General features: G+C 40.1%; 3 protein-coding genes across 5 annotated transcripts in view; all 3 read left to right on the forward strand.

The window, feature by feature from the left end:
* LOC106808366 overlaps positions 1–10,234 on the forward strand; it is a 15,078-nt gene extending 4,844 nt beyond the window's left edge. The window contains exons 1-3 of one of the 3 annotated variants that reach the window (XM_014811062.1): positions 7,257–7,360; positions 7,474–8,450; positions 8,693–10,234. In XM_014811062.1, the coding sequence (XP_014666548.1) occupies positions 7,283–7,360; positions 7,474–8,450; positions 8,693–10,031 (2,394 nt within the window). In that variant the 5' untranslated portion in view covers positions 7,257–7,282 and the 3' untranslated portion in view covers positions 10,032–10,234. Of the gene's footprint in view, positions 1–7,256; positions 7,361–7,473; positions 8,451–8,692 lie in introns of those variants that run through there. The other 2 variants (XM_014811063.1, XM_014811064.1) reach the window with 2 other exon arrangements.
* A 1,337-nt stretch (positions 10,235–11,571) lies between these two features.
* On the forward strand, positions 11,572–16,770 carry LOC106808364 (acetylcholine receptor subunit beta-like 1). Its single transcript, XM_014811057.1, has 8 exons — positions 11,572–11,900; positions 13,035–13,180; positions 13,526–13,570; positions 13,771–13,880; positions 14,077–14,167; positions 14,544–14,633; positions 14,899–15,651; positions 16,046–16,770. Exons 1-8 carry the CDS (start codon positions 11,855–11,857, stop codon positions 16,193–16,195), a joined length of 1,431 nt encoding a protein of 476 aa, XP_014666543.1. The 5' UTR covers positions 11,572–11,854; the 3' UTR covers positions 16,196–16,770.
* A 3,148-nt stretch (positions 16,771–19,918) lies between these two features.
* LOC106808356 (acetylcholine receptor subunit beta-like 1) lies at positions 19,919–26,145 on the forward strand. The gene is given in 9 exon segments (XM_014811048.1): positions 19,919–19,991; positions 22,318–22,338; positions 22,341–22,405; positions 23,023–23,067; positions 23,325–23,434; positions 23,640–23,730; positions 24,309–24,398; positions 24,637–25,389; positions 25,644–26,145. Coding segments are annotated over 9 exon segments (1,398 nt in total). The 3' UTR covers positions 25,794–26,145.
* The last annotated feature ends 1 nt before the right edge of the window (position 26,146 follows it).

The following is a 26,146-nucleotide window of genomic DNA, read 5'->3' on the forward strand; positions in this document are numbered from 1 at the left end:
ATAAATATAATAATAAATATAAATATATATGGCGATGAAGACAACCGATGAATTCAGCCGCTGCACACAAATGCATGGCTGCAAGAATTCATATAAACCTATACTTATGTAATGTTTTAAGGTAGCGAACTGAAGTATATAGTTAATGGATTCTCATATCTCCATATAAATAATGTTATATTGCCTATTGCCTATATATTGCTATATACTGTGTATATTGCACCACAATTTTACACTAATCTTTAAAGCATTATTGCCACACGTTAAACAATCTAATCAAGCATCGTGATCATTTGTGTTATGTTCGATCGTTCAAACATCAAATATAAGTTTGCTTTGTTTGGTATCCATCTTGTGCAATCCACTACACGCTGAATCGCAACGTTTTAATGCTAGACTGATCCGACGTCATTGCGATGGAAGTGGGTTGCATGATTCAAACGAATTTGAAACAGTGTAACTATGGCCCCTTGCAACGCGTGATTTAACTGAGCCTAAGACGAATTTCAAAGTTGGAAAGATTTACCTTCGTGTCTTATTCGACGTTTAGGGGCTCTAAGAACAAGAATCATGACAGCAGTACTACAATAGATTGCTGTGGGGAGAAACATGCTTTAAATGCTGAGTGAGAAAATAATTTTTCCAACACTGCTAATATTGACAAGCACTGCGCATATAACCATACTAGCAGAATGAAGGGTAACATTGTTGTATTTTCACATTTTAACTTAAATGCGTGAAGACTGCATATATTACTGACTTTTTTACTCTTTTTTTACAAGACGTCTATTCATCAAAGAAATTCACTGAACAGGTTCTCTATTAACATGATGATGAGTACAGTCTGTAGCACATTGGGAATAGGTAAACTGCTTATTACAATCTCCACGTGGTTCATTTATGGCAACAATGATTTCCTTTCATTTGTGTGATGCGATCGTGTATTTCATATATACGCAGGCGGGTAGAGACGTATTTTCCCGTGATGTCTGTGAAGTCGGCTGGGGCTATTTCTGTTATCGTAGGCCCAATATACACCCGCACAACTTGCACTACCATACACCACTGTGTGTAATAAACGCTTTATATTTATTCCCAATACGGTTAAATCTTGTTTGACATGGTTTCAATTGGCCCGACATAACCGTAACATGGGTTTGTTTTTAGGGAACGGTTTTAATTATTATTCGTAGGTTTCAGTATTTCATGATTCACGGTATAGAGCGCCAGGAAGCGAAAAAAGAGCAAGTAGCAGCACAACTAAAGCTATATATATTTATATATATATAGCTGTGGGTATATAGATCGCCAACGATTGGGAACTTGCAATTTCAAACAGTCATAAAACATTTTATCCCGCACCTCATTTTACCCCATTTTAAAAGGAGGTACTATATGAGCATCTTAAGGAAAAACATTTTTCTTGACAACTAGGACTGTTTTGAAAACACTAATACGAGCCATTATATTAAAGGCGTTGTTAGATGGTCGAGGATGGTTTATAAAATTGTTTATTTGACTTTGTAAATTTGAAATATTAGCTTTGCTTTCTATTGAGTTTTGTTCCCATGATTACAGCCCGTGTCACTAGTATGTAGGTCTATAATATGATTAATGCAGATGGCAGCATTTCTCTATCTTGATGGTGGAGATAATGTGAGCGGCTATATTACCCACCATGACCGCATTACCTCACTTTACTATATACATAACGAGTTATACAGTAACCATAGGAATTCAAACATTGGAAAGCAATCATCTGAGTGAAAAAATTGTCTCCATCAATTTTGTCGCTAATTAAATCTTTAAACATCTTTCTAAATGATATACGCAAAGTGCTGTTCATATTAAATTATATATGTACCAGAACCTTTTTAATATTAACTGGATATGCGTGTCTTGCGGTAGTCTGTTGGTACTGTAATTATGGCTGGGCGGAAGAGCCGCGTGCATAAAAAAAAGTTCTTAAACGCACCCATATCGCTGCATGAGTTATCCATACATGTCTGTGTAGAAGTAAATTTACCTACCTAACTGTATATATATATATATATATATTATATATATTGTCAGGTATATATCAGATACAAATCTGTCTATGCGTATATTTGAATAGCTACTCCGCACGCATGTACTCTACAAACTGTAATATCAAGAGCGTATTACCTTCTTAATACGCTCTTGGTAATATCTATGTACATATGCGTACAATCGACAGTGAACAATGCCTAATAACGTCTCTAGCCACTATGTATGTTCATATATATATATATATATATATTTATTTATTTATTTATTTGTTTATTTATGTATTTATCAGTGTTCTTTCGTAGTGAATTAGGAGTACAGACGTTTCTTCGTATGAAACCCACCATCCAAGAGGTTCCTATTGTTATCCCTTAAAGTTATGAGTTTGTTATAGAGCGGTCATTAAGCAACTAGGCGGAATAAGCGACCTTGAAACAAGTTTTTTTTAATAAAAGATGCGCTTATGCGTAAGACAGTCTATTCACAAGCAGCCTATATTACAGAGTCTTAAACGGATATTAAATGCTTGTAAATGCTATACTTTTTGCGATTTTCAAATAATAGTTTTTTTTTATAGCGGACAAGCCACTGCAGGCACTAATGCCAGGACGTCTGATAGAACTTTAAATACTGCTCACACATAGTAGGTCGTCTGCGAACGCAACGATTGTTTGCTTATGGGATTATGGAGATCAGTAACTCACTGAGAATAAATGCTCAATTAGTCAATGTAAAATATAGTGAAAGTGTCCTCACACAACGGTTGACATTGAATGCATTGTTTGTTATGTGACTCACAAAGTTATTAAGTCAACTTGATTTGTTCCCAGCGGATGGGGCATGCAGCGCTTCTTGCGTTTGAGGTATTTTTCTATGCCAAGCCGTTACTACGAGCGGGTTGTTATCAACATTACCTCGAATCTGACATTGCTCTGCTGTACATAATTCATTTCCAATTACCTAGTTATACAATTATTCTATTTAAACGGTACATGCGGTTTTGGGTACCGGTATTTTTTATATGTTTGTGTGAAATTATTACCAGAATCTATCTTGCCCTCCCTCCCAACTCTTTATGTCACGTTATTTTTACGAATTTAATATACAATACTATACTGGGTATAGTACGTATATAACTGGGGTGACTAGTTAAATTCGAATTTGTCGAGTTGGAGGCGGCGTGATAGGACGGATAAAGACAGGAACAAAGGCCCCTTATTGCAGATGTGCACGTGCATAAATACTCACCGGCTGGCGGCCACTTTTTTCCAAAATTATACTGAATTAAATAATTGCGTCTTGTCGGGAAATTATCACAGTGTATAAATACCCGTACTCCGCCAGATACCCGCTGCGTTGATGGGCACGGCGTGTTTTTGCCGTGTATACTTCAGTAGCTGACACAGGTAAACGAATGTGGGATTTATCCTCTTGTCTGATATTCGGCTCCATCTAGAGCTTTTCAGCGCGGGGAATTTGACGCACGGCAGGCGGCCAACGGCGTTCCACCTGTAGCAAAATCTGTTCATCTGTTTGTGTGGCAGATAGCCGTTGGGCATCGACAAAGCTGGGACGCGCTTTTAGAACTGATAGCATGTGATACAGAATGATGAACATGACGCGCACGCTGGCCACCTCGGCGCGGCATGCTGCGCTTTGTTGTGCGTCAGGTACTCACCAGGCAATGCTAATCATTTAAACTACGCGAGTTAAGTAGATAAATAGCGTGGCGCTCTTCTTAAATTGTCTCCTGGTAGGAAGGCATGTTATTTTTATGCTTTTGAAGGGTTCTTTGTAAAGGGGTTCAAATCGACAGATGTTCAAAAGTGCAGTCAAAAGACAGCTTAAAGAGTTTCCCATTTAGTAAGGAATTTATGACGGCGTTCGTTCTTTTACGAAGAATTGCTCAAAATTCGCGGTGACAGTGCCTTCCGCACCATTGCAAATCGATAATCGTACACGCACTCACGAACGCACGCATGCACATACGCATTTGTTCACTCTCTCACTCTCTCGATCCCTTGCTCGCTCGCTCACTCACTCACGAATACCTACCTACTTACACACACTGGCGTTCTTGTCTATACTAAAAGTATTGACCATAAGCATACAGGGCCGATTTCGCTGGATTGGTGTGACATCGTCGATGCATAGGTTTAGTTCTAGTGAATAATTTAAGATACATTACTCTGAGGTTTAATTTAAGTTGACTATAATCTGACTATCCGGAATTGGCATGGCTGTTAATCTTACTATGTGGCGTTATAAAATGTAAATTTACAATTATTCAGTTCATATATTCAATTACCTATATTCAAATATATAAAAACCGAATTATTGCAACGCATAGTTATATTACAATTATCCTCACTCGGTAATGTATTGTAGCCGCAGATGTCACGTTTAGCTACCGTGGATATTCTTCCATTAAGAGCGTGGTTCCACAAATGCGATGAGACAGGCATGCGTGACGTAGTGTCAGGTAGGCCAAATCGCGACATAGTCAGCTACTAGCCAGAAATAATCTGGCCTTGTGCCCGAATTCAGTTTGCAGTGATGTCGCCACTGATATATTATCAACGCTGCAAGGGGATGCAGGGCTCTAGGTTCGTCACGCGCGAACGACAATGTAAAATCGCCGGGGCGGCAGCGCACCTTCCATTGTGAGAGCGAGACTCTTCAAATAATGTAACGTACCCAATGGTGCATCTTCTGGAATAGCTTGCTCAAGATGAAGCAGCTCATTCATGTTTAGATGGGTACTGGGTTGGGTCAAGCACAAAAATTGTCATGTGTCGTCTTAGAAAACCTAATTTCGTAAAAATAATAAAATCCGTGATCTGTGATCGTGATTTTCGTCGTCAGTCCTTTTAAGATCAAAAATAGAAAACCGTTTCGCAAGATTCTCTTTACGTTTGCGTGCGGGGGGTTGTGCGTCGATGCTTGTGCACCTGTAGGCCTACGGTACGTGGGTGCGTAGGTGTGTACAAGTGGGAGGGTGGGAGGAAAATAAGGGAGCTTGTGTGTGGTCGCGTGTGCGTGTGCGCGCAAGACTGTACCAAACACGAATGTTACTAGATAGTCACGATTCATTACATTTTGTATGGTAATATTAATATGTGTTATTGCTCTTTTGTTTGTCAGCTCTTTTCTTTCAAGTAATTTCTCACATACGTTTAAGTTGGGTAAAGCGGTGGAAATAAACTATTTCTCACAGCTAAGTTAGATGACATCCATCAACGTGTCTACGTGCTTTCTGGGTGAGTTCAGGGCGTGGGAAACACAGGGTTTGTTATAGAAAACGCAGACAAGTGATTTCAACCTGTTAAGACGCCGGAGGCTACGCGGAGACGGGTTGTACGGCGAAACCTGTTGCTAAATGCTCAAACGTGTCTTTTTTGTTGCATTAAATACGGTGTTTAAATATACAAGAGTCAGATTTAGTGCTGTAGATGGTACACATGTGATGAGTGTAGCAGTAGTGAAAGAGGATTACGCCCGACTCTACAGCAAGTGAGATTATAAAACGTTTGCAAAAATCTATATATTTGAGTAATGTTCAAGAAATTATTATACCGTAATTCGTAAGTGTTTTATACGTCGCCGCGCATTGTAACAACACGCACGCATAATTTGTTACTGCATCTGATCACTTAGCTAGATATTTATGCTTACGATGTGCGTGTAACTGGGTATGTTAAACTGATAGCATTTCATCATGAAAAATATAACGATTTTTGATCCTGTCCCCGATTACATGTAAACACACAGTTATAATCACGAGACTTCCCTCAGGCTTCTCGCGCCAAGTTGCGTATTAGCCGCCATCCCCATCTCTCCTTGGCATGCGCTATATATGTGAAACCTCTTTCCGGGTGTGTCCTACTGGTCTAGCGCTCGCTATTTAGCAGGGATAATATATAACGAGTTTTTATATCGTCCACAATTATACATAAATACGATATAATCACAAGACCTACAGGGGGATAATAGGTTAATGACTCTACTATATCTGAATATGATTACCTCTGGTGGCACTAATTGCATCTGTTAGAAGATATATGAATAATATATCGCTTTATAATTCATAATTATTTTAACATATCTAGGCAATACGACACCGTGCAAAAGGCCCCCGACATTAAGTCTGTACGTAGCAGTTATGTAGCTGCGAGGAATGTGTTGTGCGTACGAGAACGAGCGCGTGTGTCTTGATGTGCCTGTCTGTGAGTACGCGCACGCAATGCCACAGCGGACGATACGATAAATAATTGCTAATAACTAATACTCTAAACAAGCTTTGTGTCTGTTTATTGTAAATAGTGTTTGTTTATTTAGTGTGTTTTTTGAGGTAACGACTAGGTCTGGCCATGAAAAGCGCAATAGGCGAGTATGCCTTTGGAATATTGTACACAGACTTTCACGAAACGGATATGATTTCTAAGGCCACACAATCTATTTGCCTTCGCCAGGCAATATTTGTGTTTTACTATAAAATAATTTCTGTACTTTAGTGTATAAACTCGCCTAACCTAACTAAATAACGTAACCAGTTAAAGCTAATTAACCTAACGCAATCTTTAATTTCGAGGTGTGTATAAACATCGCAGAACTCTAGTGGTCGTACTAATTACTACAATACAACTAGGTTTCAATGTCATTTTCAATGTAAATGCCAATGGAATTTCAATATGTTGTCTAAACACACACATGTGCGTACGAAATCGTGTGAAAAAAGGTTAAAAACAACAACCCTGTTCGTTCTGAGCTAATATCAGCAGTGCAATGCTAACAAACAACAAGCTCGTCTGTGCTTTGCCCAGAACCTGCCCGGTGGCGTCCTCGCTGTCATGCGTACATTGTCATTCGCTAACAATGCTACAAATGTTGCTTGCTTGCCAGTGCGGAATGAAAACACACCCGTGCGTTTTTCCCATGCATTTGTTAAATCAGGTATATTTGTGCAACGCGACCATTACAAAGACTGGAAGTTTCCAGGCAAAAATCATAGTGTAAATATTTCATTGGCGTTTTGAAAAGAGACGGGTCTTTTATTGGCCCGTAACAAGCGCATGCATGCACATCACATCGGCGGGTCAGTATTACTTCCGACGATGGGCAGTAACTGCCACTACAGTAACTACTGCGACGACCGGCGTTTGCCTTTGATGCGTTCGCGGTTGGGCGCATGTGAAGTTGGTGATTAAATAAGGCGCCTCGACGCAGTTTGTCGATCTTTTCTTGGTGCAATATAATGTCTCATTCTAGTGAAAGACCAGCGTTTGTGACACATATTTCCGACATCATCGCGCGAAACAGCTTTAAGGTCGGGGTTAGTTGTTTTATACCAGCATCCCCATATCACATATATGCCTTATGGAATTGATATGCAACGATTTTCAGACTTTTAGTATAATCACATTTGTTTGTTTATTCCAAATACAGATTCATAGTAGCGGCGACGACGCATCAGCAAAATACGACATGTTGGGAATGAAGGTGGAACGATACCAGAAAGTCATCTACGCGATCAATGGCCTCCTAGCCGCCTGCGTCATCATATTTGTCATCGTCTCCATATGGCTTCTCAAGGACAGTCACATGACCCTGATTCCAGTAAAGTTCTCCGATGCGAGCTTCATCTATGCGTACTATGCTTTGATCGTACAGGCTGGGGTTGTTCAAGCGCTCGGCTGCTACGCAACATACAGACTCAAGAAGAAGCTGCTATATGTGTTCTGGTTCTGGCTGTTACTGCTGTTAATTGGTGACATTGTTGTTGGATTAATTTGGGTTCTAAGATTTAACGCGTTATCTGCGAGCCTTCCACAATCTTTGCTGGATGATTTGCAATCGGAGTATGGCCAAGTGGGCCGTTCAACTCGTGCGTGGGATGATGTGCAAAGCAATGACCAATGCTGTGGTGTGAACGGACCAATGGATTATCAAGATTCAAGTTGGTTCAAAAATGTGGCGTCGACCCAACCAGCAGCTTTGAGCATGCAGGTGCTGCCATCTAGTTGTTGCAAAATCAACTCTAACTCGAAGGTTGTGCTAAACCCCATCTGCATGCAGAGCTACGACAACGTATTCATCTACAAACAAGGATGCAAGAAAAGTGTCGCATCTTGGTTGCAAAGTACGGCCAATAAGATGTTTTTACTCGGCTATTGTTTGATAGCCTTCTTCAAGGCCGTCTCCCTTGCAATACTCTGGCGAGAGATAAGAAAACTCGGACGAAAACTGCAGAAAATGTGGCGATATTCGCAGTCCAACCTCACCAGCGCCGATGAGAGCTGTATTGAGAGAGCTACCAATGACGATTGCGAGAACGAGGGCGAGATAAACCAAGGTGCCGAGATTGCTGTGGAAAGAGAAGTGGAGACGGATGAGACTGAACTTAACCAGGGTGTGAAGCCGGTGTAAGTTTGACATTGATAGCCACACTACACTTTCTTTTTGCGTATGCACGAAGTAGTCTACGATGAATGGAGCAACGTTACAAACATTTTTTTGCAGTTTATATTTATTACTCACATGTGGATTTTGTATGTTGTATATATATAAATATATATATATATTTACAACTCGTTAGTAGGCTTGACTGGTGTGGATTTCTGTGGCGTATCAAATAATTTCCACATAAAATGTGTCGTTTTTTCAGATATGGAAGTAGCAGTGAACACCAACAATGGCAGCAACAGCAGCAACGGTTTCTTCAGCAACGACGGATGCGGCGCTCGATCTCCTTGGTAGATCTTACTGAATCTGGCATTTCAGTTAAGGAGGTGTGTGCGGAGAGTGTACCTAAGTCTACTGGAAAGATCACCACTTCCTCGCAGCAGAGTCGACCTCGTGCGTTGAACACTAACGTAGTTTCAATCGCGCATGCGCAAAATGAGCCGGGCCAGAGAAGACCGCACCTTCTCATTGCGACTGTGCACCAGCGCGGTGTGCGCTCAAGAAGATCACTGAATTTTGACAGCAGCGCAAGGCACCGGTTTAAACCAGCCGATATAGATCTTTTCAAAGAAATCATGCACCGAAAGATGGCTGATAAATTACACAAAGGCGAGACGCCGGCTGACAACCCGATAGAGACAGGTAGTGCCGATCTCACCGTCAAACATAAAGCGCATTACACGAGCAACGTGGGCGACGTGACCGGGCGTCCGCCGATAGAGGCAATTAATATGCAGCTACTGAACAGTCAAGTACCTAAGCAGCGCAATATCGCCACGTCTGGCAACAACTTTGTGTACAAGAAGTGCGACGATATTCCACACGTTGCATCGGTGCATGCTAACGAATCGGCACAGATGCATCACGGCCGTCAGGGTCAGCTGCTGCCGGCTCCCGGCCGCAATTCGTCGCCGGTTACTGTGCAGCACGTTAGGAGTGCTCGGGGGTTTACCCCACAAAAGCCGGGCAGCGGACAGAGCAAGGGGATGCACCCCGACACAGACGCAGCGAGGCGGGGCTTGGCTGTCGGTGTCGAACCGAGCAGGCTGCCTTTGGTAGCGAATACGGACAGTGAGGAATCTCCCCCGTCGCTGGAGAGGTCGCTGGAGAGGTCGGGGCGAGAAGCGCTCCAGCAGCGGCAAATGATGGACAGAGCGCAATCTAGACTGGCGACGCCGTCGTCTAGACGACTCTCGTCTGCACAGCAATCGCAAAACGCTACCCAGTGCGGCAGTTTCTCCCAGGAGGACATAACTGAGAAGGAAATCAAAACAAAACTGAACAATGCGAAAGCGATGCTAGAAAATCAAACATCTAACAGCCGCGCCGGCAGCGCACACGAGTTGCAAAGCTGTGATGCTGCGCGCCCTCTGGTGGAAGAACAGAGCGGGCGTGCGCGTAATTGCTTAAGTGACAATAGAACTTGTGAAAGCATAAACGTCGCTTTAATACGAAATAAGAACCGAGGAAGTAGAAGCCATATCAAACATGAACAAGTGCATAGTACGATGCGAGATACTGAGATATTTACGATAAGTTGAAGAGACTTGTTTGAAATCGATCTAGTAGGATATAGTCGTTTAATCTGTAACATTAACTGTGTTATCGATATATACGTTACAAATCTGTCAGTAGTAAAATTCATGTAATAAAATAGACTGAAAGTTCTTTTCATAGATGCTTAGTATATCAACATCTATCTGTTATTAAATAAAAAACATCTTGATTTCCAAATTATAAATTACGTGACACAGAAATGTCGTTTGATATGCCTTAATCGTTAGGTTAGTACGTAATAATACTGGATCGCCATTACGAACAGGGAAAATGCAGCAACATCAAGATGGTAAAAATAAAATGACACATAAAATAAGAAGCCTACGCACACTTGGAGTTAACCATGGAACACGAACGGAGAGGTGGAGTGGTGGAGAAGATAATATGCAATTAAAATGAATAACACAAAATCATAACTATACGTCACATCAGGAGTGTACGTTACTATATTATACACCCCTGATCACATAAATATGCTGTAAAATCTACTATATAATTTAAGAAAAAATAGTATTGAAATACAACGTACTGATATTTGAAAGGACTCACCTACTAGGAGCTACAGATATATATATACATTGTTCGAAAAGGTAAAATCCAGTAATTCATAACCAAATGAAATCATTTCTGGTTTACAAGCAAATCGCGCAAGGAATTCGCTCATTAGATAGTTAGGCCAAACATATAATAATATCATCACTATCTTCAAAAAGCGTTTCAAATTCACAATAATACATTTTTGCGAATGTAAACGTTTGTGAAGAAAACATGGGAAAATATTCTCAGTGCGTGGTTACAATTAACGGGTTACCGCGTATATTTTGCTTGAACGAGTTATTTTCGTCGGGATGGCCATTGACAGTAGGTAATATATGACAGCTGATGTCTGTCACTTTAACATTAGTGGATTGTTTGGCCATTGACACATTTGTGTCAGTGGATGAGCAACAATTTATCATGAGACCACTTCTTGCTTTCAGGTAAGAAATTGGCAAACATCACACTTGGCATGTTGTTGTCTGGTAGGCCTAACATTCACAAGCTATACAGAGAATTCGCCTACAGTAATCTCACCCGAACCGAATCTAATTATTAGTGGAATTCCGCTGTTTTGGCGATTTTAACAGGAACGTTTTTTTCACACAACCCGAAATCACATTACGTCACCCATGTCATTATAATTATCGAAGTGCTTTATCATAAGGAACATGTCGCAAGACACCAGTTATTTGTGCAAGTTAAATTATATTCCATAATCACATAACAAATTAAAAATTTTGGTCTAAATCATCCAGTGTTAGCCATGGCATATGTTAAATACACTTTCGTCCTGAAAAAGATTGAACTACCGTTATTACGGCCGGTATCATCGTTATCACTAGGCGTACGCGTTATGCCCTCCCTATGCGTTAATAACCAAAGTATTACAGGGAATTCCCTATTATCTTCTTATGATATATATATATATATATATATATATATGCACATTCTACCAAAAGCTAATAAACACCGGTATAACTTATAACAGGTTATAACAGGTATTTATTAGCTCTTGATTCTACTCTGTAGCGTTCCAGTGCAAATGGCAAGTTCTGTAGTTTTTGCATCCTCCTAAACTTGCGCTGCTCCAGAAACACATGAGCTATGCTCCTGATCGTTATACGCGGCGGCATCATTCCATCTATGACCTGACAGCAGGAGGGCCGGTGTGAATAAGCCGTGCAACTAAATACGCCAAGGGCTGGAATTATAGAATAGATGCTGGTGGCTTCATTATAGATGTTTGAACGGGTTGCTAAAGACTGTGATGGATGCGCTGGTCATTGCTCTCCTAGCATTACTCGTTAAACAGGGTGAGTTTTACTACATCACAATCGTATTTGTGACAGTATCAGCAGATATAATAATTAATAAAAGCAGAAATAACTAATTAGAGTCATATAAACATTAGATTTACAGCCACTTGTTAGTATCCACCCATAGAAGAAGACGTTCGTGGCTGTCTTTCTGTCTTGTCGCAGTCGCTAGCTATATTATTATAAGCATTACGTGGATCAATGTTTTCCTAATCTCATGCGTGATTTCAATTGTTTACTAGCTGCGTATTATCATAATTATTTGGATAATTATTGCGAACACAGCGAGGATAGCTCTGGGAATATAATAGTTTAAACGGCAGAGAAACAACGCACAATCCTATACTGAAGCGTGATTGTCTGTAACATTGTCATATAAAAAGAATTCCGATTTCGGTTTGATCAAGTGATGATAATATGATACGTAGTCTGATAATGAATAAACATTTTACACATCACATCAGTCTTTTTTGTTGGAGAGATAAAAAAATGGTGTTTGTAAACGCCCGCCAAAGATATAGTTATTTGACCGCACCCAGCGCCGATTGACTGAATTGGGTGTGTAATAGCTATAACCTTCTTATGGGTTGCATTACATATTCAATCGTTCTAGAGGTGAAGCCTTTCTGAGACGATTTGTCAGAATACAGAATTCAGTATCTCATTCAGTGCCTATCTTTGAATCTGCAGGCAGAGACGTCGGCTTCAGCATATAGTTTGAAACAAATTTCAATGAAAAGCGTGCAGTGACGATTATATGATGACGAGTTCAGATGCGAGATTACATCCCCAACCACAAATCTCGCGAACGTACAACAATAAACATTATATAAAACAATGAACGGTAGCCGGTAATATTTATTCCTGATTCGTTGACAGAATAAATGTAACTAGAATAACTGTAGCCAATATCACTTCGTCTCTACCCTGTGAAGCAGAACCCGATGTACACACTTCACCACGCACATAAAACTAAAGGATAACTCTGCGTAACTGCACTTTTTGCGACTGTAAACAGATGAAGTAGCTACTGATACATGCCAGGGACGTTGCTGTTAGTATTTAATTCATCACTGAGAGCAAATATTTGAAGTATCAGATCGTTATGATTGTTGTTGCTGCTATTTGCAGCGACAGCGGCAACGCCGGAGGAGAGATTGTATGATGCGTTATTTGCTAACCCGCAAGGCTATAACAGATTGATCAGGCCTGTACGCAACACCACGGAATGCCTAGACGTTCAGTTCGGCATGGCACTGATTCAGATCGTGAATGTGGTCAGTAAGATTTGTAAAATTATAATATACATATAATTTAGTTGCTCATATATCTTGTTTATTACGCTAGGTTTTCATTTTTACAAAACGTATGTATTACGGAAACTATTTAATTTTATGAATGTCTCACATGATACGTTCGATGAAATGGCTTTCATACATTATTTATTTGTTTATACGTTGTTTTTTATTGCTTTTTGCAAACAAGTGCATTAGATACATAGCGAAAAAGAAATTCGATGATTGCTGCCTTACTTGTAGCAATAATTTTAGCATAACATTGGGAAAGGCATATTAATACATTTATATTATAACAAAAAATTCTATATTTTCTTTCATTTTTAGGACGAGAAAAACCAAATATTAAAAACTAACATCTGGGAAAGATACGTGAGTAGGCCGTCGTCGTCATATCATATTCACATATAGTCTCAATATGTTTCACAGTGTTTAACTATAATTTTAGACAGCGTGCTAGATCAAACATTGCTTTTTATCGAAATGACATAAAAATACTTATTTTCCGCTGGTAGCAAGTGGTACTCACTATTCTACATAATGAACATAGTAAACTACATTCGCCTCCACAGCTATGGCACGACTACCAGCTGACATGGGATCCAGCCGACTATGAGGGCGTTAACTCACTTCGAGTCTCTCCTGACAATGTCTGGCTTCCAGACATCGTGCTTTTTAACAAGTGAGTAGATCAAAGGATTTCACGATCTTAGCCTATAGACTATTATGGTGTTTGTATTTGCGATAGGATTTAAGTTTATAATATTTTGCTATTTTGGTGAAAAAATATAGACATCTTTTTTTTAATTGGCTCGGAATTAGAACAGTTGTTTTTGTTTCAATTATTACTTACTAAGTTAATTTCTCCTTTGTTTCAGCGCTGATGGTAACTATGAAGTTAGTTATAAATGTAACGTAGTACTCTTTCCCGACGGATCCGTACTGTGGGTACCACCGGCCATATTCCAGGTACTTATAAATAATGATATTTAATAGCGGTTTACTATGTAAATGCTATGCCGAATGCATCATTTCTTGACATATTAAAAGATTGAATTGTTTGAGATTTCAATATCATTTTGAAAATTTACATCCAAGGAATCCTCGTTTATTGAGCGGTAATATACATTATATGAGCTTATTCTTCATAGCGGAATCTACATGTCGAGTATGGCCACGTGTATAAATGTCTCTATTTCGCACAAGATTCGCCATACACGTTAGACATTTTGTCTACATAACAAAATATGCTTTTTAAGGGACGATTCTGTTTAATATATGAATGTCACATATGCGATGAACAGGTATAATGACTTTCCTTTGTCACATTAACATTGTGTTCCAGAGTTCGTGCACCATGAACGTCGAATATTTCCCGTTCGATATGCAAAAATGTGAGATGAAATTCGGATCCTGGACATTCAATAAGGATCAGGTGAATGAATTTGACGTAAAAGTATTAGTTTTAGTAAAGTAGTCATGCATATTTATACACATACTCTCTATTAAGTTATGGAGATGCGTCTATAATCGATAAGCTTATAATGCTCTAGGCCTATATTATATAAACGGCTATGCGCTACGACCATATGCGCGCATGTGCCATGTTAAAGCGCACAGACTCGGTGGATTTAGGTTCACGCGTACGTGATGTACGGTAAAATAACTGCGTGCTTATACTTTTATACTATTATACACAGGTGAAACTTTCGTTTTTCGAAGGCAAGGACCATGTTGATTTAAATGACTACCAGGAGAGCGGCACGTGGGATATTATAGAGTTACCTGGTTGTATTGACAATCTGCACTCGAAATCAGCGACGATGACATTCCATATCAGCATCAGACGACGAACTCTGTTCTACACAATCAACTTAGTGGTGCCATGCCTTCTTTTGTCCTTAATGAGCGTGCTTGTGTTTTACCTGCCAGTGGACTGCGGTGAAAAGATGACGCTTGCCATCTCACTGTTGCTAGCGCTTGTGGTGTTTCTACTTCTCGTGCAAAAGATATTGCCAGCAACGTCACTAATCATCCCTCTCGTCGCCAAGTACTTGCTGTTTACAATGATTATGAATATCATCACCATTTTAGTAACAGTGATCATCATCAATTGGAATTTTAGAGCACCTACCACACACAGCATGCCGAATTGGGCGAAGAAAGTATTCGTAGATACACTACCGGTGTTTCTATGCATTCGACGCCCCCTCCGAGAAGCTGCAGTTAGTGAACCGGCGTTTGCTATCAGCTGTTTTACGCTGCCTAACAATGGCAGTTTATTAGATTTCACCTATCTGCACCATCCGAAGTGTAAACACGTCCGCGAGGAAAGAGACGATGTGTTGCCGACGGGGAGAAAAGGAATTAGAGTGACAGAGGAAGGTCGCAAGACCATGTCGGCAATTGACTACATCGCTGAACGCCTGCGAGCAGAGGACATCGTACAGGAGGTGAGAAACTCTATTTTAAACAAAATCGGTTTTTTTTTACGTTTGATTATATTTACGATAATATCACTTTTAAAATTTGTCGCAAGCAATCTCTAGACAGAATTTCTTGCGCTTTCTTGCGATGGTTAACTATTTTAAACGGTTGCTTTGATTAGACCTACCTATACTATAGTATAATAGGCATTATTACTAATAATAATTGTAATGCGCATAATAATAATTGTAATAATTGTAATTGTATTGTATTGTTGTGGTGGTATTATTGTAATGCGCATACTTTCCTAAGTGGTACTAGATCAGCATAAAGGTGTAAGAACATATGCAAACTTATTCACAATGCTCATTAAGACGCGTTATCCCATAGTTATTATCCCAATTTGTAACCCTTTTTCAGTTCAAGGACGACTGGCAATACATAGCCATGGTCATTGACAGGCTTCTACTCTATGTTTTCTTCGCTGTCACAGCTTCAGGAACGGCATCCATCATTCTGAAAGCTCCTGATATATTTGCTAACACGATTAAACCCACAGACTACTGCTAGACCACGTCATAAAATGCTACCTAAACCCATTTTAACTACTATGTCTGTACAAGAAAATGAGCATACTTGTTTTTTTTTCCCAATTGAAATAATATTTTTATTATTAATAATATTGATCATAATATTTATTCGTTCATTATTCTTTTCTTTTATATAAACGCATTAGTTTATATAGCGTAAATAGTGACAACGTCAGTCATTCGCTTGTATTTAAAAGTTTTTGTCTGCTTCCGTATTCAACTTGTTGCATAAATTAGTAACGCGCGAGAAACAGCTAATACGGCATTGAATTTATGTTACTCCTGCCGTCAATGTGCACGTAGGTGCGGGTAATAATGGGTCAGACCTATTTCATATCAAAAGCCCACGCGATTTATTCTATCCAAATTTATTTATACGTGAGCTGTCATTTCCTGAATCTTCTGTGAACTGATACGGATATTACTCCGGTTCATGAAATCTCTCGCCTCTGACAGAATCTGTCTAGAATTGTCATCATATTATTTATGAACCATAAATTCTGCATTGCCCACTCATTTAGATCTATTGAACAAACGTTTGTTTTTTGTATTTAATACATTGTTTTAGTTATTCATTTTCTTGGTTCTTTATGCATTCAATTATTCTTTATCTTCATAATCATGTATTAATATCACATTTTGGGAATAAAAGTGGAACGATATCAGAAAGTCATCTACGCGATCAATGGCCTTCTCGCCGTCTGTGTCATCATATTTGTCATCGTCTCCACCCGGCTTCCCAATATCACATAACCATGGTTCCTGTAAAGATTTTCTAATCGAGTTTCATCTATGCGTAATGCGCTTTGATTGTAGAAGATGAGATTATCAAATTGTACACTCAAGAAGAAGCTGCCATACGTAGTATAAGTCTAGTTAATAGTGATATGCTTACTGGCGAGTTTGTTGTCTGATTCATCAGAGGTGCTAAAATCTAACATGTCGACTGCTGCAAGCCAAACGTTGTTCTTTGCTGGAGAGTTTGCAATCACCATATGGCCAAGTGCGCCATTCAACTAGTGCTTAGGGGGTAGCTGCCGTAGTATGAACAGATAAATGGATTATGAAAACTCGGGGTTTCTCTGACCGGCGGCCTTACGTTAGGCAGCAGAAGTCAGTATGCACGTGCTGCTATCTAGTTTTAGCAAAATTATCTCTAACTCAAAGGTTGTGTCGAATACCGAGTGCATTGTAGAGCTTACGACGTCTTTACCTACAATAGACGATGGAAGACATGTGCGTCATCTTTTAGGCGCAAAGTACGCTCAATTGGATGTTTCTAGTCTTATTGCCTGATAGCCTTCCTCGGGGCCATGCTTATTGTACTACCTTGACAATCTATCAGAAAATCTAGACGAATCTGCATAGAATGTGCCAATGTGGTAATATTCGCTTTTCTGATATGGTTAACGTGGACAAAGAGAGCGAGAGGGATGCACGGACGCGATAGAGAGCGAGGGAGAGCGAGAGTGATAGAGAGAGAGGACGAGGGAGAGGAAGAAGAGCGAGGGGGAGTAGGGATAGACAGAATAAGAAAGAAAGAGAGAGATACAGCTCGATAACGAGGACGAGTTACACCAACGTGCCGAGATTGCCATAAAAAGAGAAAGTTAGAGAAAGTCATCGAATGCAACCAAATTGTTATATGATAGATAGATAGATAGATAGATAGATAGATAGATAGATAGATAGATAGATAGATGGATGGATGGATGGATGGATGGATAGATAGATAGAATAGTCTTGCACATTGGGCATCAACGTGAATCAGGAGTACTCCTGACGTGAATGTTACACATGCACAAAATGTGCAGGAAGTGAAGGAAGATACCAGAAAGGAAGAGAAAGGAATGAACAAAAATTAAGGGACTTTCTCGCCACTTTTTTTTAGTGCGTTAGCGATCAAGAAGATCGCTGAAATTTTATAGCATTAGCAAAACCCGTTCTACCTCTTAATTTCCACAGAGTATGCATAGCCATACATCGCAGTGATTCTGATGAGTAGAAATTTACATTGAAACCATTTACCGCTTCCCCATTAATTGTCACACAGTACAAATAGGGTAAATGTGGTAATAAAACGTAGATTTAATTGGTAGATTTTAGCAAATTAAAGATTTATAAATCAGCCAATTTTTATTATTTTTGAGTTGTATAATCGTTGGAAGTGACATACTTCACATGAGTATGTACACTATGTACACACGAGACACAATTAAGAGCCCGTGCTAATAAGAGCTCATTTTTAAGCTGTGATATGATTTGCTCATTATTGTGATATTTTGTAAACTTTCGATTCTTTCTTTGCTAAACTTTAAAGGTTTATTTATGCCAAATGGCACCGGTTAACATTTAGTTGCATGAGCAAATATTACGAATATTGTAAATAAACTACTGCACTATCTAAAAGCGTGAAGCTTGTAAACGTGTATAATTAGAATCAGCTCTGACACGCAGGGATTGGTTCAGTGAGCTTGGCAGTGTGTTGACTTCACTCGTTCTGACTGGAGACTTGTACACGTTTGCACAGTCTCCCATGTGAGTGGCCACGTACAACAACATACAGCACATAATTATAAACAAACATGTCAAGTGATTTGACGCGATAGTGTAGAGTTTTAGTTACTCGTTTGTTGTTGAAAGATAGCGATCTAAAATCACATCTTCTACAGACTATTCAAAATTAGAACAACCTATCCAAATAACTATTAATGCAATAATAAATTAAGAGCGTCTGAGTAGGTTCTTGCGACTGAATAACACATGGTTTGTGCAATAGCATTTAATATATTAGCACGTGAGCAGAAAATTCGACTGGGCGTGATTTCACACAACGTGTGTTGAATTTAGTTGGTTCGATAATATCGCACATAATTATGTTCACGCAACGTGTTTTACCAGCATTTCAAACCGCGCTGCGTAAAAACTGTAACTATTACAAATATTAAAGAGCTATGTCGTGGGAAAACTGAATGATGTCGTGGGAATTCTGATTTAAATCGAATTTTAATCCTGGTAAGCCTTTGCTACACTTACCAACATGAGCATAATATTGAAATATAGTTAATACGAGCGTGCTAGAAGTGTGACAACGAGGAAAAATTTGCAGTAGGCCAACAATAGCAGCAATTGTGACAATATTTGTGTCCGGACAACTTCTTTGATCTCCGGCCTCCACGAAGACGGTTCGATGCGAAAATGCGAAAAGTGATCCACGCTGTCTGAGAGAGATACGCGATTCGCCACTAGACAACACACGTGCATGCGGTTATACAATGTTTCTTTAGGGCATACTGTTGTTTCTTAGCCTAATATATTAAGTAGACGGCAATAGAAAATCGATAGCACAAAATCGCCATCGTTCTGATAATCTTGGAACGAATTAAACCTTTAACATGTAATTCTTATAGGTGTTTTCGAATGATTCCGTGTACAGATATTTATGTAGTAACCAATTTAACTCGACCCGTTACACGAGCTGTGACTGTATGCAGATTCCACTCAGTACCCCTGCGATGTGTATTGCAGGGGTACTCAACCCCCAAACCCCATGCTAGACTAGAAACATATGAGCTGTTCTGCTGATCTTCAAGGACCGGCACCATTCCATCTGTGACGGGTCAGCTAGATAGATGGTGTAAATTTTCCGCGGAACTAAATACGCCGAGGGTCGGGAGTATAGCTGGTGGTGGCTTCAGTAAGGATGTACGCACGTCTAGCTAAGACTGTGAGGGATGCGTTGCTCATTGCATTTCTAGGTTTACTTGTTGAACAGGGTAAGTGATGTAGATATGTCGCAATCGTAGTAGTAGTAGTAGTAGTAGTAGTAGTAGTAGTAGTCGAGATGCTGCTAAGTAACCAATTAATGTAGAAACATGGACGGCATTCACGTTAAAAATGTAAAACTCAACGTCGGTTTCCGAATCCAGAAAAACAAAGCGACATTGAAACACGTCGCATCCAACTGTTTTGCCAACCATGCGAGTGAGATCTGTTCAAATTTTCTCCAGATATCATGAACGGCATGTTTAGTTTTTACTTGTTGCGTAGGAAGAATGCCAACGCAGACACTACTTTTCTATACTTACCCTCGAGAACGCAAGGTGGAAACCTAGGAATTTGTGATTTAAAACGGCGGAGAATCACCACTTGATCGCCGGCTCACTTTGATGATTTGATAAACAATGCGTGGTTTAATAATGAGATATATTGTATGCTATGTATATCTCATTTCGTACATAAACTAATCAAATATCGTTAATCTACGGTCACTTATTTATTATAAAGTTATATTATAAACGTTACTGTGGAGTGTACTGCGTGTTTCATCGGTTTCCACCGATTTCTTACAATTTACTAATGAAGGAAAGTGTATTGACTACAAAATATGTGTTTTGAAAGTCAGTTAAAATGTATTCGTGATCGAGCTATGGAAGATAAAATATAAATGCCCCACAGCGTATAGATATTGAGATTACTCGTTTCAAGTATCACTTCGCTGCTACTCTGGCAAGTCAGAGCCTGATAATGTACAAACTTCCTAACCACGCGCCCTGTAGCTAAAAATGCCGCACATGCGTTACGGCAGTTTTTGTGAGTGTAAACAGATGCCGCAGCTACTGTTACATGGAAGGGACCCTTCCGGCAGCTGCTGCTGGTGCTTATCCAAACCGTGCCTATCCAATGGGAACCCCCACCCCTACCCACTCACCACCACCGCCAACAGTAGCTGCTTTGCTTCTCTATCTCTGGATTCACTCACGGCATGACTGTATAGGTCTAGGTTCAACATCAACTTCGAAAGGCACGCGCGTCAGGCATCCCCCTCTGGGGTGATGGATTATTAAATACCGCCCGATAGAGCATTGGACCTACATATAACCAGGAGTAAGTAATCACATTCACTTGTGACTATTTACTCCTGATATAACGAATGGTCCACATATATTTTCACATGAAGTGGCATTCTTTAAACGCAACGCAGCGAATATGACATCCATTATAAGTTTATTATTAGAAGGCAGATTAGCGTGCCAAACACTGAGTGCGTAAGCGCGGGCGCGCGCGTGTATATATATGTGCGTGTGTATAGTGTGTGTGTGTGTGTGTGTGTGTGTGTGTTGTGTGTGTGTGTGTGTGTGTGTCTGTGCGTGCGTGCGTGCGTGCGTGCGTGCGTGCGTTGCGTGTATGTGTGTTTGTGTGTGTCGTGTTGTTTGTGTGTGTGTGTGTGTGTGTGTGTGTCTGTCTCTGTGTGTTGTGTCTGTCTGTCCTTACCGTCCGTCCGTCCGTTCTGTTTGTCTGCTGTCTGTCTGTCTGTATGTCTGTCTGTCTGTTTGTCTGTCTGTCTGTCTGTTCTGTCTGTCTGTCTGTCTGTCTGTCTGTCTTTCTGTCTGTCTGTCTGTCTGTCTGTCTGTCTGTCTGTCTGTCTGTCTGTCTGTCTGTCTCTCCGTCCGTCCGTCCGTCTGTGTGTGTGTGTGTCTGTCTGTCTGTCTGTTTGAGAGCAACATTTTCTGTATCAGATTTTTATGTTAGTAGGCCCGTAGCCAGATTTATATTGGGGGGGTTCGTTTTTCAATGTTGGCAATTTGCTCGGCAGGGGCGTGTATAGAATTTGTACAAGGGAGGGGGGTCTAACCGTAACCCAAAGTTGCGAGCACGCGAAGGTGGGGTCTGGGGGAAGAAAACATTTTAAAATTAAGACCCCTCAGATGCGTTTCTGCGCGAGCAGGGGGGGGGGGTCCGGACGTCCGTGGACCCCCCCTGTACACCGCCCCTGCTCGGGCGCCAAGCGACCAGGCGAGGGAGCTAAGGACGCGAGGGCGGGGGAGGGTGTGGGAGGGGGTGTTCACTGTTCACCCTCCGCGCACGATGGAGATTTTGCAATTATTACACTAAAATGGAGCGACCTGATGTGAAATTCTTGCAAATTTAAAAAAAAAAAAATTTTGTTTGGGGGGGGGCTCGGGAAACCCCCCGAACCCCCCTGGCTACTGGCCTGATGTTAACAAATTAGTTGTTGTGTAACAAATTGTTGCCACTATTTGCAGCGACAGCGGCGACGCCGGAGGAGAGATTGTTGATGCGTTATTTGCTAACCCCAAGGCTATAACAGATTGATCAGGCCTTACGCACACCACGGAAATGCCTAGACGTTCAGTTCGGAATGGCACTGATTCAGATCGTGAATGTGGTCAGTAAGAATTATAAAATTGTTTTGATATGCGCATCATAGGATTTGTCGTACATATAGCTTATATTATATACCCCCTCCCACATACACACAAGGACACGCACACACACACACACACACCACACACACACACAACCACACACACCACCACACACCACACACACACACACATCATACACACACATACATACACTCCACTGCACACAACTCACACAAACACACACACACCGACCACACACACACACACACACACACACACACACACCGCACGCCACAGCACGCACACACACACACACACACACACACACACACACACGTTCTTCGTTTCACTAAGGTTCCGCATGATGCTTCACACAATCGAGCTTATTAGATACTTATTTACTACAGGTACTTGTAATACTTATATACAGATACTTAAACACTTAGATAATGTGCACGACAAAGTATTTCATACTTACCATACTTATAGCAATAATTCGAGCATAACAAACGCATAGGCATATGTAATAACGAATTCCGAGTATAACTCTTAAACTTAGGGACGACTAAATTGTTAATGTGTAGCATAATATATAGGTCTATAGGTATAATTACAAGTTTCTTCTTTGCATATTTAGGATGAGAAAAATCAAATATTGAAGACGAATATTTGGGAAAGATACGTAAGTAGGTTTTAGTAATCGTATCATATACACAGCTATGTTTTATATTATAATGATTCGGCGAGTGTTACTTGCTGTTCCAATATGGTTGTCACGGGTTGTTAAATAATGACGATATTTTTACAGCATGCGAAATTTTAAATGGCAGATTAATACTCATATATTGAAATGGCAGAATCCAACGTGTTTGTTGTCAAGCATTATTTAACGGATAATTTAATATTATGATGTATAGTATAGTACATTTACCTTCCTAGATATGGCACGATTACCAACTCACATGGGATCCAGCCGACTATGAGGGCGTTAACTCACTTCGAGTCTCCCCTGACAAAGTTTGGCTTCCAGATATCGTGCTTTTCAATAAGTAGGTAGCTCGAAATATCTTCACAACCTGTAAAGTATACAATAACTATTGTAAATGTAAGTATTCTTATTATGAAAATATGGAAGTCGTGCAATAATAGTTTAGCTATTTTTTTAGTCAAATATTTACACGTAAAAGGTGAAAATTGTACTCGGAATTAAAGCCGTTATTGTTTCAATCAAAATTTTATTTTCTTATTATTCAGCGCTGATGGAAACTACGAGGTCAGTTATAAATGCAATGTAGTACTTTATCCTGACGGAACCGTGCTATGGGTGCCACCGGCCATATTTCAGGTATGCCGTGGGTTATTTAAGAGTGGCGAGGGAATATGGGCATTTGGCAAGAATGAATAACCACTTCTATAGAATAGCCATTTAGAATAAGAAATACCACTTTTGCTATTGTGTAGAGACATGCGAGGGTTCCGAATCGAAATGTATCGATGATATACTCGATATGAGCTTTTTATGCGTCAATATGATATGCATGTGTTATGTCGAATACGGATACGTGCATCAACGTCACTACTTCGCATAACATCCAAATACTTCTCAATAATCAATTGGACGAAAGATGAGTCGGTAGCTGAATGGAACAACATATGACATTTTTTTCACATTTTGATACGATTTCCTCGACTTTATGTATCGAAGTATAGACGTTAAATAGTTCAACCATGGTCTAGAAACATGCTAGTCACCATCGATACAATGCAGACAGATAATTCCCTGCTTATTTCTAAACGACGCTCTAACGCATACAATATATCTTGCGCATTTTGCACTAGAGATGTTGATGAGACACATGTGTATATGGTTATGGCTGCTTTATAAAATGGCCATGCCTTTATTACATTAACATTGCGTTCCAGAGTTCCTGTACCATCAACGTCGAATATTTCCCATTTGATATGCAGAGATGTGAGATGAAATTTGGATCATGGACGTTCAACAAAGATCAGGTAAAATAGTTTTAAGTCATAGTAATGATTTTAGTCAACGCAACATGGCCATCCATATATCTCTCCACAGAGAAACACAGATTCTCAATGATGCTCGTCGAACAATGTGTTCAACGTGCGAAGAACATGCGAACATGTTCGTGCGATTGTTCCATAGGGAATACATCCGGAGCGTTTAGTTTTATGCGTACCCAATGTAAAAGTGCATACCAATATATCCGCATGCTTTTATACACAGGTGAAACTGTCGTTTTACGAAGGCAAGGACACCGTTGATTTAAATGACTACCAGGAGAGCGGCACGTGGGATATTATAGAGTTGCCGGGTTGTATTGACAATCTGCACTCGAAATCAGCGACGATGACATTCCATATCAGCATCAGACGACGAACTCTGTTCTACACAATCAACTTGGTGGTGCCATGCCTTCTTCTGTCCTTCCTGAGCGTGCTTGTGTTCTACCTGCCAGTGGACTGCGGCGAAAAAATGACGCTTGCCATCTCGCTGTTGCTAGCGCTTGTGGTGTTTCTACTTCTCGTGTCAAAGATATTGCCATCCACGTCGCTTACGATTCCTCTCGTCGCCAAGTACTTGCTATTTACGTTTCTCATGAACATCATCACCATTTTAGTAACAGTGATCATCATCAATTGGAATTTTAGAGCACCTACCACACACAGCATGCCGAAATGGGCGAAGACAGTATTCGTAAAAACACTACCGGTATTTCTGTGCATCCGACGCCCAAACCGAGAACCGGCAGTTAGTGAACCGGCGTTCACTATCACGTACTTTACCCAGCCTAACACTGGTAATCTACTAGATTTTCACTATCTGCATCATCCGAAGTGTAAACACGTCCGCGAAGAAGAAGATAAAATAATGACGTCTGGTAAGAAAGGAATCATGGTGACAAAGGAAGGTCGCAAGACCATGTCGGCAATTGACTACATCGCTGAACGCTTACGAGCAGAGGACATCGTACAGGAGGTGAGAAACTCTGTTCTATATGAAATTACTTACGGGATTATTACGGTTGAAAATGTTGCCAGAAATCTGTTTAATAAGTATTTCTTTTACTTGTCTGCGAAATTGTACGTTTAAATATTTCCCATTACACACAGAACTACACTGCAATGAGCATATATTTTATATATTATATAAGCATGAATATAACAATGCTCATTTTGTTTCTGAGGCTCGCCACCTCTCTGAATGGCTAATATCTATGTGTGCCCTTTCAGATAAAGGACGACTGGCAATACATAGCCATGGTCATTGACAGACTTCTACTCTATGTTTTCTTCGCTGTCACAGCTTCAGGAACGACATCCATCATTTTGAAAGCTCCTGACATATTTGCTGAGACGATTGGACATACCGATTACTGCTAAACTATATATCACTGCTAATGTGTGTGTGTGTGTGTGTGTGTGTGGGAGGTGGGGTGGGGGGGGGCAAGGTCCGTTTGTATATATGCTGTGGTCGGAAGAGAAAAATTACAAACTACAACTTGCGTATTAATTATTTTCTTAGTCAGATGACGATTCTGTTATTTATAATACTGACCTTGAATTATTTATTAGGCTGTTCTACTGTTCGTCTCGTTTCCATAAACGTAATAGTAGCTGTAATGTAATAATTTCAGTAAATGACAGTAATAATGGTATCGCGTATTCGTATGTAATGTTATTAGATAGCGTTTTATTTTACTCATACTATGGTTGTCGTGTAAAACTATATATAT

Source organism: Priapulus caudatus, unplaced genomic scaffold (assembly GCF_000485595.1).
Source record: "Priapulus caudatus unplaced genomic scaffold, Priapulus_caudatus-5.0.1 Scaffold270, whole genome shotgun sequence".
NCBI classification, from domain to species: Eukaryota; Metazoa; Priapulida; class Priapulimorpha; order Priapulimorphida; family Priapulidae; genus Priapulus; species Priapulus caudatus.

Bases quoted from the DNA above. Each gene is read 5' to 3' on its own strand.
- LOC106808364 (XM_014811057.1), top strand. From the start codon at position 11,855: ATGGATGCGCTGGTCATTGCTCTCCTAGCATTACTCGTTAAACAGG. The intron at 11,901-13,034 runs GTGAGTTTTACT...TGCTATTTGCAG, and splicing joins AGCATTACTCGTTAAACAGG to CGACAGCGGCAACGCCGGAG. The intron at 14,634-14,898 runs GTGAATGAATTT...TATTATACACAG, and splicing joins GGACATTCAATAAGGATCAG to GTGAAACTTTCGTTTTTCGA.